Source organism: Phoenix dactylifera, chromosome 11, assembly GCF_009389715.1.
Source record: "Phoenix dactylifera cultivar Barhee BC4 chromosome 11, palm_55x_up_171113_PBpolish2nd_filt_p, whole genome shotgun sequence".
Taxonomy (NCBI): Eukaryota; Viridiplantae; Streptophyta; class Magnoliopsida; order Arecales; family Arecaceae; genus Phoenix; species Phoenix dactylifera.
Genome location: NC_052402.1, coordinates 15567919 through 15585390, shown reverse-complemented (window position 1 = coordinate 15585390; position 17472 = coordinate 15567919). Strand labels below are relative to the sequence as shown.

The 17472-nt window shown below is 36.1% G+C and overlaps 1 protein-coding gene across 1 annotated transcript; it reads left to right on the top strand.

Annotated features, from left to right (window-relative positions):
- The first annotated feature begins 767 nt into the window (after positions 1-767).
- On the top strand, positions 768-15365 carry LOC103717070 (chaperone protein dnaJ 15-like). The gene is made up of 12 exons (XM_026808437.2): positions 768-1007; positions 1086-1323; positions 4816-4939; positions 6862-6944; positions 7015-7126; positions 7223-7327; positions 7513-7563; positions 12486-12575; positions 12675-12783; positions 12878-13026; positions 13108-13161; positions 14676-15365. The coding sequence occupies exons 2-12, from the start codon at positions 1205-1207 to the stop codon at positions 14895-14897; spliced, it is 1218 nt and encodes a 405-aa protein (XP_026664238.2). The 5' UTR covers positions 768-1007; positions 1086-1204; the 3' UTR covers positions 14898-15365.
- Positions 15366-17472: the final 2107 nt, after the last annotated feature.

The window sequence follows — 17472 nt, the reverse complement described above, 5'->3', positions numbered from 1 at the left end:
TTCCTATTTTGCCACATTTTCAATAATATCCATCTTAACAAAAAAACCCAACAGTCATAGACTCATTGTACTAACGGAGTCGTGAGTTCCGTAATTGAAAAAAACCCAAAAAAATAGTGATTCATACTATATGGCCAAGTAATACACATTAAGCAAATTATTTATTTAACAAGCCAATGTATACATCTAGATAAATTGATACACAGTTTCTAGAACATGGCATTTATCAGTACACAGTACACGGTCAGATATACATACTAAGCAAATTAGTTATCTAGTAACCTAATACACACCTCCAAACAAATTAATACATAAGTTTCAGCACATCATATTACCAGAACACACTACATAGCTAGTGATACACACTCGTCAACTTTCTGATACATACTACAAATTTATTTGATACACATCCAGCAGTGATCCAATACACACATTCAGATAAAACAATACATAATTTTTATAACATATTTTTTTACCACCACACACTAAAATCATCTCGCAAACCAATACATACCTTTATGTAAATCGATACATACTTTCCAGAGCATAATGTTCATCAATACCGATATATAGTTTTCTAGTTTTTAGATTTTATAAATTTTTAAGTATAAATTTTTTTAAAAAAAATTGAAAGACCTTAGAATAGGCGGAGAGGCTAAATAAAAAAAAGGAAAAAAAAGGACATCCTTTTTTTGTTTTTATGCATACAATTTGGGTTGGACTTTTGGATTTTTTCCGCAAGATGAATACCGGAGGAGGGCATATGGTAAAATAGGATTTTTGTTCCTCATCCGCTGGCCCAACCCTCCTCGCCAAGCGAGGAAGAAGGGTAGGCGAGAAGAGATATAGAGCTGAGAAAGAGAGAGAAACGAGAGGCGCCGCTATTTATGGAGCTATAATAAAAATAGAAATTAAATTTTATTAGCTTGCTCTACACAAGAAGAAGAAACCTCTTCGTTTTCGCTCCACCCAGTTCAATTCCGCCAGCCAGAGATATCCCATTCGAGGTACGCCTTTCGATCTGTCCTGCTTCGGTTTCGATTCTTCGCCGCTGGGCCCGGTTCACGATAGGGCGGTCGCTGTAGATTTCCGGGAGGATTCGGAACTCCGGCGGTTGTAGGGCTGGTGGAGGGAAGGGAAAGGAGATTTGAGATTTGAGGAGAATCGGGAGGGGGATAAGGTACGTAGAGAGAGATCCTCGGGGATGGCGTCGGAAGGTCCTTCGGCGCCTGCCGTCCGTCGGGATCCCTACGAGGTGCTGTGCGTTTCGAGGGATTCGTCGGATCAGGAGATCAAGTCCGCCTACAGGAAGCTTGCTCTCAAGTAATAATTCATCTTTGTCCCTTTTCTTCTAATGATTATTTAGCATATGTGGAATTTTGGCTTTGAATATTTGATGTTTCGTAGGCGTTTGTTGTCTATCACGCAACTCATTTTTGATCTTCCATGCAGGGTTGTTTTAGCAAGAATGATTAAAAATGTAATTTGTGATAAGTTCTGATGATTTTGCAAAACGAATCCTTGTTGAAAGGTTGAATAGAAAAGCGAAAGAGAATGCTGAGAGAAGTATCATACAAATCATACACAAATTGAAGAGTTAGACAAATTATTATAGAAAGTTACTTGCTGCAAAATTTGTTGAATCTGAAATACAGAGAGAGGAATTTCTGGCAATTATTTATTTCTGGAAGTAATTACTAGTTTTTTTCCTCAACTTATGAATGATTACGTTGGCATTCATGGGATGTGCTGAAGGGAGATTTTGAATCCTTACTATGAGCTATTTTTGTTAGGTTTTTCTTGTCACTGAAATCATTACTTACATTAGAATGCAAAAGAACCATAGTTCTCTCTCACATGTTAATATTGGTGCCTCCAGTAGTTGAGTTACAAGGTTATGGATTCAAAAGCTTGGTAGAAGAAACAGAGGAAGAAAAAGAAGAAAGGTGGAGGGGAATAGGATAGTTGGAATTTCTATAAGAAAGGAAACAATTGGAGCCAAATCTTATATATGCCTTTTTTACCACTCCTAAGAGTTATAAATTAATCTGGGCCCATGACAGTAGTGAAATCCTAAGCTCCTGACATAAAGCATCCTAATGCTATCCTAAATCACCACCTGCCACCACCACCACCATGACCTAACCCTTTATCCATCAAATATGAGGTCAGCAATGCTATCCTCATAAACGCACACACATATTAAAGGCTTGGAAATTGAAAGACTATATTGAATAACCTAGTTTAGACCTTTTAACATGAAGAATTTACTCACGTAGGGAGTTGGTTAGGTCTAATGCTTGTTGGACCATTTGATCATTGAATGTTGTTTCAGTTGCACATCATGCCCTTGGGATATACAAGATGAGCAGCATGCTGGCATGGACTTTGCTCTACTACATATCTCACACACCTCATGCTGCAACCTTTGATTAATGAGATGAATGATAAGGTGGTTTGACAAATATCAGAAATAGCTCAGTTCTAATTGCTACTCATTATAGAACTGTGAAAATCACTGCGCAGGTTGAGCAGTTTGTAGTACAACTTATGCTTGGCTATAACAAATAATAACCTTAGGTAGCTCAAAATCAACAACATCATGTATATGATAATTATTGGTGGGCTGCTTTCTAAGCCCTGGGAGTTATCTAGGCATTTCCTTGCATCTGCAAGTGCACCTTACCTATTAGGAAAAATAGTCCAGTGGCTTCGATGTTGAGCTTTGCAAGATCCTCTTGTAATGTAAATTCAAGTTTCTAATGGGATTGACATAACTACAGGCCTGAATTATGAATTGCTGTCAACGTACCCCAATTCACCCTTGGCAGTCAGCAAGCTTTCAGGGTTATATAGAGTTTGATCCTCTTGTGCATAGCCATACTGCCATACTGCCAGCCACTTGGCTATATTGTGTTACAGTATCTATGGACATTGTAAATCTATATGAAAGGCAAGGATACAATGCATCCATCCATTTTCATAAATGCAACAAGTGAAACATATGCATGTATTCTTAGGTAGCATCTCTACAGGTGGATTTTAGGGCATACAACTCCATTGGTAATCCACTTCTATTTTCTTCTCTTATCATCTTGGTTGTTGATATATATATAAAGTAAATAAACTAGATAAATATCAAAGTAGTTTATGTTGATCTGACCTTGTCTTCGTCCTTCTAGATCTCATCATGTTAGGCATTTGGCAACCATTCATGGTCAGATGATGTGCCACTAGTATGCCATTTAATGATTTAAGAGTGAAGCCAGTCTTCATATGAGATTGTAAAAGATCAAAACATTAACCAAGCAAGTATGAGCTATATGGATTTCAATCTTGTGGATTTATTTGCCAAAATGTTTAGTGTAGTTTACACTGTAAACTCTTAGTTTAAATGAGTTAAGTTGCAAGTTATTTGGTAGGTGGGGGGAAGGATGGTGAAGTATATGGTAAACCAAGGGGAGAAGTGCTTTTGGAATTTGTCCAATCGCTGCATGAGCAAACTTTTGGAATTAGTAATATAATTGGAAGTGTCTTAGTTCGTTTAATTAGGAATCAATGAAGGATGGAAGGTGAAGCTTTCAAAGAAATTCTGGTATAAATGCACTTGAAAGGCTCAACCAAATAGTGCTAACATTGTACAAAATGGAAATTCACGAACTTTTTTCTCCCTTTTAGAGAATTCATGATAAGGGAATCCAAAAAAACACTGCTATAGAAAGCAGTTTATGTTGTTGCATGCATATACGACTCCCAAGACATTTGCCATAGGTTCTATGCAGTCTCAATATGCTCCTGACTGCATAATGGTTGTCCATTTTGCTATGCAATCCTAAGCACCCTCCTTATGCAGATTGGTCAGTGTGCTGGTCAAGTGGAGAAATGTGAGACCTGAAGGGATCCTCTGTCCAAATTCATACCCAGTATATAATGTTCCATTAATAAGAAATTTTGGGGCCCTTTTTTTTATTAACCTGTAGCCCTACCTGGTGTTGCTTTAACTCTTTAAGTAGCACTAGCAAATAAAGAGATAAAAGGAGTTAGTAGGAGAACCCAAATGTGAGTCTGTTGCTAAGTAAAGAGACAAATAGATATATTATGGGACGTTCACCAGCCGTTTTATTTTTGGATGAAGTGATGAGATCACTTGAATTAATGGTATGACACACAGGTCCATACCGATGCATACTGGGCATACAATACTATACCGAACCGAACCAATATGGTGAATGTATCGACTATCAGTACGTTGAACTGACACTGTACCAAGATGATATTGGTGCATGGTCCGGGACCGAGATTGTGAACCTTTTTTGAGTCAATAGTCTTGTATGCTGACAAGACTGGACTTGGCCCATGAATTTATAGAGTAATTATGGAAGTTGGAAAATGTAAAATTTCTGTGCAAAAGTTGTGAGAAACAGTTTTAACGATTTCTCTTTCATGATGTAGTTTGCCTTTTTAAGGAGTGAATGACAATGAAGGTTCTATATTCCCAAGTAGATAGGACTTGTTGATTATGGTTATGACTTGTTGTTACTTTTCTCTTGCAGGTCATCATTTACATGGTTGTGAATGAATTTATTGTTTACATTTTACTTGTACATTGGGTGTTCATATGTTGATTATGCAAAAGTTCTACCCTTATATGATCACACTGCATCTTGCACCTTATCTTCATCTCAGCAGTTTACTGTGTCAGTTATGATATAAAATTGCCAATTTTCTTGGACATATGTGCAATTCAAGCAGTTAGCTATAGAAAAATAGGTTATGCATCTCAGAGGAAAATAACTGAAATCCTGATATAAACAGATATCATCCAGACAAGAATGCGAGCAACCCTGAAGCTTCAGAACTTTTCAAAGAAGTTGCATATTCCTATAGCATCTTATCGGATCCAGAGAAAAGAAGGCAATATGATACTGCTGGCTTTGAGGTGAATGCCCTCTTACGGCATCAATTCCATGTGATTAACTGCATTTGTTTATTCCCATTAATTCAAAATCAGCCGTGAAAATATTCTGTTTCCTTTATCTTCTTTAGAAAAAAAATGAGGTTAAGGTAATCTTTTACTGAAATAATTATTATGCAATGATAAAGCATTCATATTTTTGCAATCGGTATGCATGGCTATGTAGTTTATGCTAGGACAATTGATTTTGTAAAACTAAATTGAGTATGGGAAAAAGGAATTTGGAACATTGAAGTGCTGATGGATTAGCATGACTTGTTTCATGTAGAAGTATGTAATTCTTAATAAACTTTTCCTAGGCAAAATGCAGATTAAACTGTATTTATTGCTAATAATTCATCTTTTTGATATGCATGTATAAGTGCGGTTTGGATAGATTTGGTTACTCAACTATTTGACTTGGAGCTGAACCACTTGAACCAAGTTTTTAAAACAAGAACTGCAACTGAACTGATCTGTCATAAAACCTGAAGCAAGTTGACCCAATGAGATTGCTTCAATTTGGTTCTTGGATTGACTTGGAACCATGTGCACTCTAGGCCCTAAAGATTCAATTCCTAATAAACCAAGATTAATCTAAACCATTGGTCTGATTAGTTTTATTCTAACCCATAACTAAACGTAAGAGTAAAAAGCACGAAAATTTATACCCTGAATTCCACATTGCACCTTTAGATCAAGATTAGTTATCAAAATAAATTCATTCTCTCATTGAGGCAGATTTGTAATTTAGTTAAAACAACATTTGTAATCTCATCGTACGATCTTAGAAAGCTATGATCAAAACTCTGCCAGAAAATAGAGAAAAAAATCTAAAACTAAATTTGAGGTTAGAGACTCATCTAATCCTAAATCATTGAACTATGCTCCATCAGAATATTAAAGTGCTTGGCAGTAAGTATTAAGAAATTATAAGCGGGGTCATATGATGGGAAGAACTCCGGAGTCCAATATTTGAGTGGATTGTTGGAGACAGGACAAGAAAGTCAATGAATCATGTCCAAATAATGTTATGGCAGTACTATGGAGTAGTTGACTGAGTTGTTCAGCAATCTATGCCATTTATTCCAATGAAAGGTAGGCGGAGCTGAAGCTGGCATACAATAGGCAGTAGTTATGGTCGCTTACAAAACTAACATCTAGCTGTGGGGTACCTCCACTCCTTAAGAGTGTGGCTAATGCATCTACAAAAATTGCATAATTTGGAAGCATCAATGGAAGAATTGATTGGATGGTTGATGCTAGGAGATTGTGTACCATGGCAGCCAATATGGTAGGCTGACTACTCTAGGTTCATAACGTGTGAACTTAAGCCTCTCCAGTCATCATCATAAGTATGGGCAGCATGTACGCTTGGTAAGGTGGCCGTGAATAGTTTCTTATAATACCCAAGGACATGTTTGATGAGCTGCCCAAGGGAGCCAATCTTGTAGACAATGGAGAGTAGATTCGTAATGTTACGGACAGATGAACTACCGCACTGACATATGCTTGGGATGGTGCAGGGCACACGATGCTTTGTCCCAGTGCAATGGTGACAAGGCACAAGATTGCGAGGGCATTATTTGAGGGAAACTTGGGTGTACAAAAGTATGAGCATGTCAAACTCAGTGAGTTTATGTGAAGGATTTTGATTCTTCTAGCCTACTTTTTTGAAGTTTCTTTTGCTTCATGCATGATATGAGAACTATTTCTTTCAGCAAACCTGTAATCATGTTATGTACTTTTGTTGTTTAATTTATTTTTTATTCTTCCCCAGTTTGCTCACTGCACTTTTTCATTTGATTTTGGAGCCACTAATTAGTGTTGAACAACAATTTGTTCCTACTCTGGTTGATGCTTGAAAGATTGCTATGGTGTGACTCATGCAATATATTTTGACCCAGGCTTTAGAAAGTGATGGCATGGATATGGAGATTGATTTGTCCAACCTTGGGACTGTCAATACAATGTTTGCAGCACTTTTCAGGTGATTGTTAAATTATGAGATCTGGTTGAGTTTTCATGCAGGCCTGTATCTGATTCTTTTACATTATTAGCAAGCTGGGAGTTCCTATCAAGACTACTGTTTCTGCTACTGTTCTTGAAGAGGCTCTAAATGGAACTGTGACGGTCAGACCACTTCCTATTGGAACCTCTGTCAATGGAAAGGTGCTTTATCTGCTGATCTTTCTCTTGAGATGAATATTTCTTTTCTTTTCTTTTTTAAATTGGAATTTTCTTAAAAAACTTTTCATGCCAATGCAGGTTGATAAACAATGTGCTCATTTTTTTGGTGTGACAATTAATGATGAACAATCCCAGGCAGGAATAGTTATTAGAGTTACATCAGCTGCACAAAGTAAATTCAAGGTACATAAAGTTTTTACCATAAACAATTTGTGTCTTCAGTATGATGTTAAAGAATTAATGGAATCCAATCATTTTCTTTCTTTTCTTTTCCTTTTTTGCTGTGATATTTTTAATACACTAATTTCGACTCTTTTGTGGAACTTACATTTTTTTTTTACCTGACATTGCTTTTGTTGTTGCAACAGCTTCTTTACTTTGAACAAGAAGCAAATGGAGGTTATGGGTTAGCTTTACAGGTGATTATAATTCTTATAGCTATTGAATCTTGTTCCTAAAGTTATTTATGATCATAAAATATGACTATATGATTCTTTGGTAAGATTTGCATCTTGTATTTTATGCTTTTTTTTTTTTTTGGGGGGGGGGGGGGGGGACTCCCCCAAGGTTGCAATAAAATTTAACCTCTATTGTCAATCACGTTATCTTATTTGCTGATGCTATTGTTTTGGAAATTTCATGAAAACTGTTTACCTTTATAAGTACGTCGATAGGGCTGGGGATGGCCCTTGATCAGGCTTTAGTTGGATGTTGGTTGGACGGCTGGACCCAGATTTTCCATCCTGAGATTGATTTGGTTCAGACAGAAGCTGCCTGTTGCCAATTATTAAGTGCTCATGTATTGTGTCTACGGTAGATACCAAGTTGACTGGTTATGATGGCAAAGAAAATTGTTGTGTTGGGGAAGAAAAATAAGGACTAACTAGCTTATGATAACATGCCCACTGGTAATCTTTTCATGGACCTGTTTATCTTTTCGTGCTGGTGCATGCTAAATATTGGGGCAATACGGCATAATACACATATAATGATAGCCCCTGGTTGATATGGGCATATGTCACATTAATAATCATCCTTAGCTCAAGCCAATCCTGGGGAAAGCTCAAAACTTGTAAAATATGATGTGATATGACTGATATAAGTTAATGTTGTCTAACATAATATAGTATAATATAATAGATGAAATATGATAAAACATATATAATATACTATAATATATTATTATATTATAATATATTAGTTTAATATAACAAATATGATATAAAGTAAGGTATTATACTGTGACATGGTGAAACACAATACTGTTGATTCTCAATCTAGACAAGAAAAGATCTCCTTGTAAGATATCTAATCACAAGATTTTACCAAATTGTGGAATCACAACTATTTGTCAAAAGACTCCTTGAATCATGACTGGACATGCCAAAAATTAGTATCTAGCTAAAGCACCCCACTACTTTCCTCTTGTCCTCGCAACTCTCTCTCTCTCTCGCCCCACCTCCCCCTTCCCTTTTCCTTTGCATCTCGTTTCCTCCTCTCTTCCCGTAACCCTCTCCCATCTTTCTATTCCTTGTTGGATGATCTAGCTTGCTTGTCCATCTACCTACACTTTTCCCCTAGCCAATTGCAAGTTACTTGTCAATCAAAACCCCTAGCTCCCATGGCTTCCACTAGCAACAATGATACATGGAACTGGTACTTGCATTTGGTATGGGTCCATTCAATATTTAAGAATTTCTTCTTATGGACCTGTTTCAAGTGTCATTACCAATGTCTGTTTTTAAATGTTGGTTATAGGTACCGTAAATTGAAGGTTCTTAGTAAGATAGTCTACCAATACCTCCCCTCTTCTTTAGCTCCTTGTTCTCTTTTCTCACTCTCTTTCTCTCTCCTCATGACATGGAATTTAGGCTAGAATTCCAGATGGTCAGGGTGAGTTAAGTTTCTACTTTCGAGCTTAAGCTAGATCTGCACTTCTTTTGAATACTTAGGTAGGGTTTTATAAATTTAGATGGATAGGCATGATCAATCTCCACAAGATTGTGATTTGATGTTCATTTCAGATCCAAATTCATATTTATATCTGAAACTAAAATATATTTGGTGCATCAAACTAAGTTTAAATTAATGATTCCTGGGGATCATATATGTATTATGGAGGTGAAATCTCAAGTCTTGATCAGAAATGCATCCAAAAGAAGAATAGAGGAAAGGGTGAATATAGAAGAATAACATAGTAATTTTTTTAATTCATCTTTGCTATGAAGATGGCCTTTGTCCTAATTTATAGGTTGGTCATGATTGCTTGGTAAAAATTAGCCTGTTTGGTGCATCAAACACATCCTAAAAATGCATTTCATTGAGGTTGTCACGATCAAAGACCCTGATCTTGTGATATGAGTATCATAATCGATAAATAGTATTTAACCTCACAAGAAATCATAAGATCAAATAGAGCATATTTAAAATGTATTATTAACCCATAATTCTTAAATAAAATCCAGTTATGAAATTCAACATTTCTTATTATACAAAATACTACACCTTCAACAAATAAAGGCACAAACTAGTGTAGTGCTGATGTTGTGCCAGTAAACACTAGATCCAAAAGCTACTTCAAAACATTGACTCCTCTTTTTTTCAAGAGGCACTATATCCTTTGTCAATCACTTTGAAAGGATTGTATTATAAATGAATTCTTAGCAAGCAAACTTTTAGCATGGTCAAAATAATTTAAGTTTTCATTTGAAAACTAATGAAGTTTAAAATGTAACATTCAAGTCAGTTACCACTAGCAAGTTCAAATAAATGTTTATTGATAATGTTTGATAACAAAAATGCCATTGGTCATTGTTCTAATAATAAATGAGATACTGCAAATGACCAAAACACATTTTGAAATTCAGAAAACTCTAATCTTTCATGTGATTTTACATTTTCTTACAAATGTCTGCTTATGCACTCAATGCTAAATGAATCCTCGTTGCTAATAAAGATGAGACCACATATATGCTCATCAATAAACTGGATGTTGCTGCATAAATCTTCGAGATCATATTAGACTTAGACAACATTTACCACCTAGCTAGAGATCCACATAAATCCCCAACGCTAATTCAAACGATGCCAAATATACTACTTGGCTAGAGTTTCATATGTAACCTTCAAGTTCTATACTATTTTTCAGAGCTGAAAGAATTTCACGAATGCTACATGGAACTTACATTAGAATGCTCCTGTGAAGATAATGGATTAAGAATAGGTTCTAATACAAATATAATCTCGAGTCAAAAACATTTTGAAGTTCAAAAATACCAATTTAAAAAACTGATGATTCATAATTTTCAATGGAGATAAAAAAAATAAATTTCAAACCAACATAGAAACGAAATCCTTAAAGAAGAATGTCTTGATCTTTGCAATTAATTATGAATTTCAAAGTCTGAAAGAGATTTAAAAACTGAAGCAATCTTAACAGTCCAGAAATTCAAATGAAACCCTGAGTTTTGGAAATAATCTTGTGGTTTAAACATTTAAACAATATAAGCCTAGAATTGTAATAAAATTCAAAAGACTAAAAAAACCCTGAGATTTGAAAATTGACTAGGTCTTTGTTAGATTTTCAAAACAATACCTATGTTTGAAATTGATTACAAGGTTTTTTTAAAAAAATACAAGATATAATTTAAACTCATAATGGTCAATAATTGTGCTTACAAATGATTTCAATTTTTTTTTAGAAAAAGACATGTACCTTGGAATTTGTAGAATAAAACATCAACTTGGGATGGACTATAAGATTCAGAAACACAAAATGTTAATCTGAGGAACATGGAGAAGTTACTGCATGATGCAAATGAAACCCATAACTCTTTATCCAAGTTCCCATCTCCTCATCCTCCTCTTCCTCTGTCTATGGCCTAGCTATCCTTCCTTTTCTTAACCTAACTTATCCTCACTGCTTCTGTTTACAGGCAAAATGGGTCAACACACCTAACCATAAATGTTTTTATACCAAACATTGCTAAAATCTGAAATCTAGTATGAAAAGTCACATATCCTAGTCTTCAAAGCATTTCATTTAAAAAGTTGCTAAACAACACAAACTTTTTAGCAGAAAATTTTTATTTAGATGTTATACGAATGCATACATATATATATATTCCTTGATCATGTTGGCTTATTAAGGAGGTACTCCAAAATAATCTATAATTCATCTTAACCAGATGATTAGACACCATGTCACAGCCTTAAAAGAAGTTACAGCTGATAGTCTGCAAGTAGGATAAAAACAAAAGTTTACCTAAGTACCCATATAAGTATATGCTAGTAACTTACCTATGCTATCACTGGCTTGAAGTGACCCAACTCAAGTTTAGCCGCATTTACAGTTCAAACCAATAGTCTTGATTGGAAATAATATTATGGTTGGCTGATTGGCCCCTTGTAACCAGCCTGCAAACTTTGTGAGTTGACACATTTTAGATTCATTGCTTTCTGAAAAGTGAGAACTAAATCAAATGACTATTAAGAATTATCATTCTAAAACAAATGTAATTGTTGAACTGACATAAACTGTCCAAATTTACATTTTACTAGCACTATATGTATGTATATGTACATATATATATGTATATATATACGTATACATACATATGTATGTATGTGTGTACATATGTATTTATATAATATAATTATTGTATAGTATATATAATTAGTGATAATATAGTCCTTACATAAGCTAATTAGTAATTCTGTGTTTTAAGCTAAATTTTTTTCAATTTCATTGCCATTCTGTTGGCCATGATAGTGAAACGACCATCTAATAGTCAATGTACCTGCCAAGGTGGCCTATTGAATGTTCAAATCACTTCATAAGTTGTGGTGAGACAATCTTCTACCAACAACAAATCTATATAATTTATTTACAACGTAATTGTCAATTGATGTTAAAATATTAATGCATGTATGGACCCTTAAACTGCTGTGTTCTGAGAAGTATATTTGTACTATTTATATGAAAGTTAATAATACATGCTTCATACAAGAAAGCAGAAACAATAAGATTTTTCCATAGTGGAAATTATCTTCAATTAACAGGTTGTATTTGGTTTTAGTTCAATTCTGGATCTTGTTTTGTTCATGACAGATGAGTTTGTTGGTTCAATGGCAATCTATTGTTTTATTTCAGTACTGGTAATTGAGTTGTGTTTGTAAGTTTAGAATTTAGATGGTATTCTATAACAAGAAGAATTTACAATGGGGTAACTACAGATGTAAATATCTCATGTTACTTTGTTGCACTCAAACATAGTGTGCTGCTTTTGACTCATAAATACTTTTGTAGTTAATATAACATCCAGCTCTCTTTCCCATTCAGGAGGATAGTGAGAAGACCGGCAAGACAACATCTGCTGGAATGTACTTTTTACATTTTCAAGTTTACCGTATGGACTCAACAGTTAATGCGGTATGGAGCTTTGTCACATCAAATTAGTAGGCAATTTTTTCTCATGGTTATAAGCAAAAAATTGGGGATTAATGGTTAGTTTACTCTTCATTGGTACAGTTAGCAATGGCCAAAGATCCAGAGGCTGCTTTTTTCAAAAGATTGGAAGGTCTGCAACCTTGTGAAGTGTCTGAATTGAAACCTGGCACTCACATATTTGCAGTTTATGGTGTGAACTTCCTGACATTCTTTTTTTATATCTTTCATTTTAAAGTATATGAAACTGTTGACTTATGATATTTGATCTCTTCTATTTATTTCAGGTGATAATTTTTTTAAACCAGCCACCTATACCATTGAGGCTGTGTGTGCAGAATCATATGAAGATACAACCCAGAAGCTCAAGGAGATTGAGGCTAAAATTTTATCCAAGAGAAATGACCTCCGCCAGTTTGAAACAGAATATAGAAAAGTAGGAAGCTATGATTTTTTTTTTTTATATCAAATTTAGCATGAGATAACTCTTCTAACCCATTTTTGCATTGTTGTGTAGGCTTTGGCACGTTTTCAGGAAGTGACTAACAGATATAGCGAAGAAAAGCAATCTGTAAGCATCAATAATAATAATAATGTTATTATTTTATTAGATAAATTTCTGTAAATGGTTTCTGATTTGCCTATGTCCTGGTGCTAATAAACCACCTCCTTTTTGTCTTAATATAATTCAGAAGTAGGAAGGCCCTTTTCATAGTGTTTAAGACTTTAAATGCTTATGGGATTTTGTTAGATAACAAATTAATTAAATTTAGATTGGGGTCATAAAAGAAGGGTATTTTTATTTCCTTTACTCTTCTCTGACTGTATTAATCTTTACTTTCTCTGCTGCTAACTGTGCATGTTCCTCTTCTCTTCATGCTACATCCCTATTTTCATTATTTCTCCTCTATTTTACGGGTGATCAGATTGTCATGTTATTCATGTTTTTTTGTGAAAATAGAATTCAATATATCTCTCTAGTTCTTTTATCCTCCAAAGAACTCGCTATTTCTGCTCTACCTTAAAGGTAAGAAGATTGTCATCTTATTCATGTTTCTTTGGGAGAATAGAACCCAGGACCTTCTTCATGTGTTCTGTTATCCTCCAAAAAGTTGAGGTTATTCTTGGGTTGAATATTCAACACTAAAAATTGTAGAATATATTTTCAAACTCTGCAGAAAGCTATAAGGCAATGCGTATTTCTGGTTCCCCCCTGAACCTAAAACTCAGATTGGATTCAATTGTGAATGATGTTACAGTATCATTTTCAGCCTTTGGTAGGCTTTCATGCTGCTTCCATTGATGTTGTTTTTGGTTTTGCCCATTTCGTTAACCCTTAAATACATCCAAGATTTGAGGCCTTAATTTTTATTGCTCATCTTGATACCTATTTTATGAAGTTCATCAAATGGTTTAACAACCCTAGGTTCAATTGTCTTGCAATTCGTTTAAGTGCCAAGCACCAACACTTTTACCCGTATTTGCCTCACTGTTTTTGTAGATTCGAGCCTCTTGATTGCCCAATATCCATAGTCCACGGAACATCGCAGGCATATTAGTGCACAAAAATTTTCTCCTAGAGCTAAGTGAAAAAAAAATCACACTTTTTGGAAACACTTATCGATTTCATCAAAGTTACTTTGGTTTATTCGGTTTAAATTGTCATCAACAGCTTTTCTCTTGCATATAATTAAGTCCCAGTTGACATCAATGATCACTACATGTTGCCTATTGCTGTTCTATGTTTCCTATTAACCCTTTTGTCCTGATATTGATTTCGCACTAAACCCATTATCATTTCAAGAAGATGCACCAAGGCACCTGTTGATATTGGAAACAAGCTGATTAAATGATTAGTGCAAAAACTATTGACTGAGGGTTGATTCTTAATGAAGACCAGCCATGATGAATTATGCCAGTGTCTTGACATGACTACTCGTACTAACAACTGTTAAACTACTTGTATTCTTATACCCTCAGATCCTCTCTGATAATTCCTTGCTGTATCCTGCTGCATCAAATGACCTTAATCATTATCCTTGCCCTTGGTGACTTGCTTGTGGGCTGTACACAATTTCTTTGCAGGTTGATGAATTGTTGAAACAAAGGGACAGTATCCACTCCTCGTTTACAACTGTACGGACTGTTATCAGTGTCAGTGGAAGTGCTAGTGGCAGCAGCAAACATTCCAATGAAGAGATCAGGTCTGAGAGCCCAGCAGAGGATGTAAGTGTTGATGGGAAAGATAAATCCAACAAAAAGAAATGGTTTAATCTCAATCTTAACCGCTCCGATAAGAAGGCTTGAACATTTGTGCTCCAGCATGACATGGAAGAGATTAAGGTGTTCGTACAGTAGGAAGATGATGTCACCTTTTCATTATCTGCTCATATATGTAACATTGCCCTGCCAAAGTCTCAAAGTTTTCATGTGTCAGTTCTCAATTATTTTCTCTGGCCTCTGCTAGTATCTTGAGTTTTGCTGTCATATATTGTTTGGTGGCCAGCGTATTTGTTTGTCATCATTGAATTCAGCTCCCAATTGAATTATTCGCTGAATGCATATCTAGCAAGTTAATGAGAGGGTTTGATCATTTGGTTTTGTGAAAAACTTTATAGAATACAAAATATCAGGTGTTGTAACCCATTGAGAGAGGGAGCAAGGGTGGCTATGGGGCCTAATTTACAAACCAGTCAGAGGTGGAGTTGAGCGGTTATATGCCTGTATTGGATTGTAGTCTCATGCTCTTCTCGTTGAGAGGACTGGATCATGAAATTTCCGAATTCTCTTTGCATTGTTCATTAATCTGTGATTCAGAACTGCCATCCTATACTTTATATTTTGATTGTTCCTTATGCGTCTTTCTCGAAAAGACTGAAGCTGGGTGTTCGAAGAGCCAAAAAGGGCGACATTTTGAGGCTTAAAACTGGGGCCAGACCATCGAAATCCCCTGAAAGTTTTGTTCCCATCGCAATTCTATTCTTGTTCTTGTTTTGGAAAATTTAAATTACATTTCTACACGGGAATGCTTCTTCGTATCAATCCTAATGTTCTCCTCTTTCATGCTCACACTTTGAAGATAATCCTCCCGTCCTGCATATTATGATGTTAAAGCAGTTGTTAGATGAGGGCTGAGAAGTCTCATCCATGCATTATAAATTCGGCTGCGATCGAATAAACCGTGGCAAGACGACACAACCAATGGCCTAAACCTTGACTTTCCCAAACCTATTACAGAGTTTCGAGCAACGTTTCAACTCACCCATAGATGAGTCGATCCGAATCATGCAGTTAGTCTGCTGTTTTAATCAACTTCATCATCACCAGCAACATCATCAAAACTTTCACAGCGTCAAGTAGAGAAGGCCTCAAAATATAACAGGAAGTGCTAAACATTGAGTACTAATCTGACATCAAGCTTGGGAAGTTCGATATCTAATTCCCGGACATGGCAGCTTAACCAGGAGTGATGACAACATGCAGTTTACGCCATGCCATTAGCAAATCCGAAAAATAAAGAGACCCTGATACAGAAATCGGAACCAGGAATTCGTGTAATATATAGCACATACCCACTTGCTGGAACTTGTCACGTATGGACCTCACACTTACACCACTATCAGGCCTTTGGTGACTAGGAAAAGGGCCACACGATAGGGTCCATCGTCCATGCAAGCAACATTATCAAATTCCAACAAAAAATTTCTTTAGACAATTAGTGCGGGCTATGACCATAAAAAGGCTGGAGCATTAATTCCTCTAATCACGGTGTTTCTCTTTGATAGGTGGGAAGAAGGAGGTTCTCCATCAACCTGCCAATATCAATACTACACTTTTTTGAGTGCTTTGACGCAGCTGTTTTCAAAGAGGGAATTGACCCAACGGGTTCTCTTATAAGAAAGATAACCAATGTCGATGCACATAAGAAAGAAGCTTCTTTCCCCCAAATCCAAGTCTTCTAACTGCTTACCTGACCCTAGTATCATCCTTGGAAACCCCTGAAGGCTTTTCTTGTGTGCTAGCTCCCACTTCAAAGCTAAAAGACTAAGACGTAATATAGGCTCTCGAGTATTAACAATTTTACACTGCGACTTTCGGCTAGTGGATGACGGTAGAACGTGAAACCCGGATATATGTACGTAGATGTGTTTTGGGGCCATAAAGCTATTGGCGGCCCCACGCTCGAAGAGAGGAAGAGAGAGACATTGAGGCCCTTAGCGTATCTACTTTTTCGAGATTTCCCTTTGGTGGCCTTCTCAGGGAAAGCGACCCACTTGAATTGAAACCCTGGCCGGATGCTTATTTAACAAGGTAAAGGACAGGCCATCCCATGCCCTTCAATTTGATATGCTGTACTTGAAAAGACCAACGTAGGAATTCTATACCGTCTTGCGTCATTTGATGTTGGTGGGGAAAAGAAACCAAGCTCGCTATTTCTCAGGTTTGGAAGGTTTAGGTCCTTTGGATGATGCAATGTGTGGAGAGTTTAGAGCCAAGTTGGAAGATATTGAATATTGTTGTTTAGTTGGCGAGTCAAGTCAAGAAACTAAAGTGCGAGGATGGTAGATCATACAGATGCTTGTCCAAATGCTTGGCCAATAGATGCTGAGGTAAGAGAAACACATCATGCGTGCTCTTTGAAAGAAAAGGGAGGCAAGATGCTTCCAAGGCAAAAGACCCGCATCTTGCGCACCGCTGTCCTGCAAGACCACTAAAACCTCCTCCGAGTGGGATAGGTGTGACCGTTGAGGCATCACTTGGTTCACAAGAGAAACAAACCATGTCTTGCCACAAATTCTATAAAAAAATTCAACAACCTATGATAATCAAAGTTCGGCTACCACCACACATACTAATAGGTCATCCTTGTTTACGTAACGAT

Coding starts and splice junctions, on each gene's coding strand:
- LOC103717070 (XM_026808437.2), top strand. CDS start 1,205: ATGGCGTCGGAAGGTCCTTCGGCGCCTGCCGTCCGTCGGGATCCCTAC. Junction 6,945..7,014: donor ATGTTTGCAGCACTTTTCAG/GTGATTGTTAAA, acceptor TTACATTATTAG/CAAGCTGGGAGTTCCTATCA. Junction 12,784..12,877: donor TCACATATTTGCAGTTTATG/GTGTGAACTTCC, acceptor TATTTATTTCAG/GTGATAATTTTTTTAAACCA.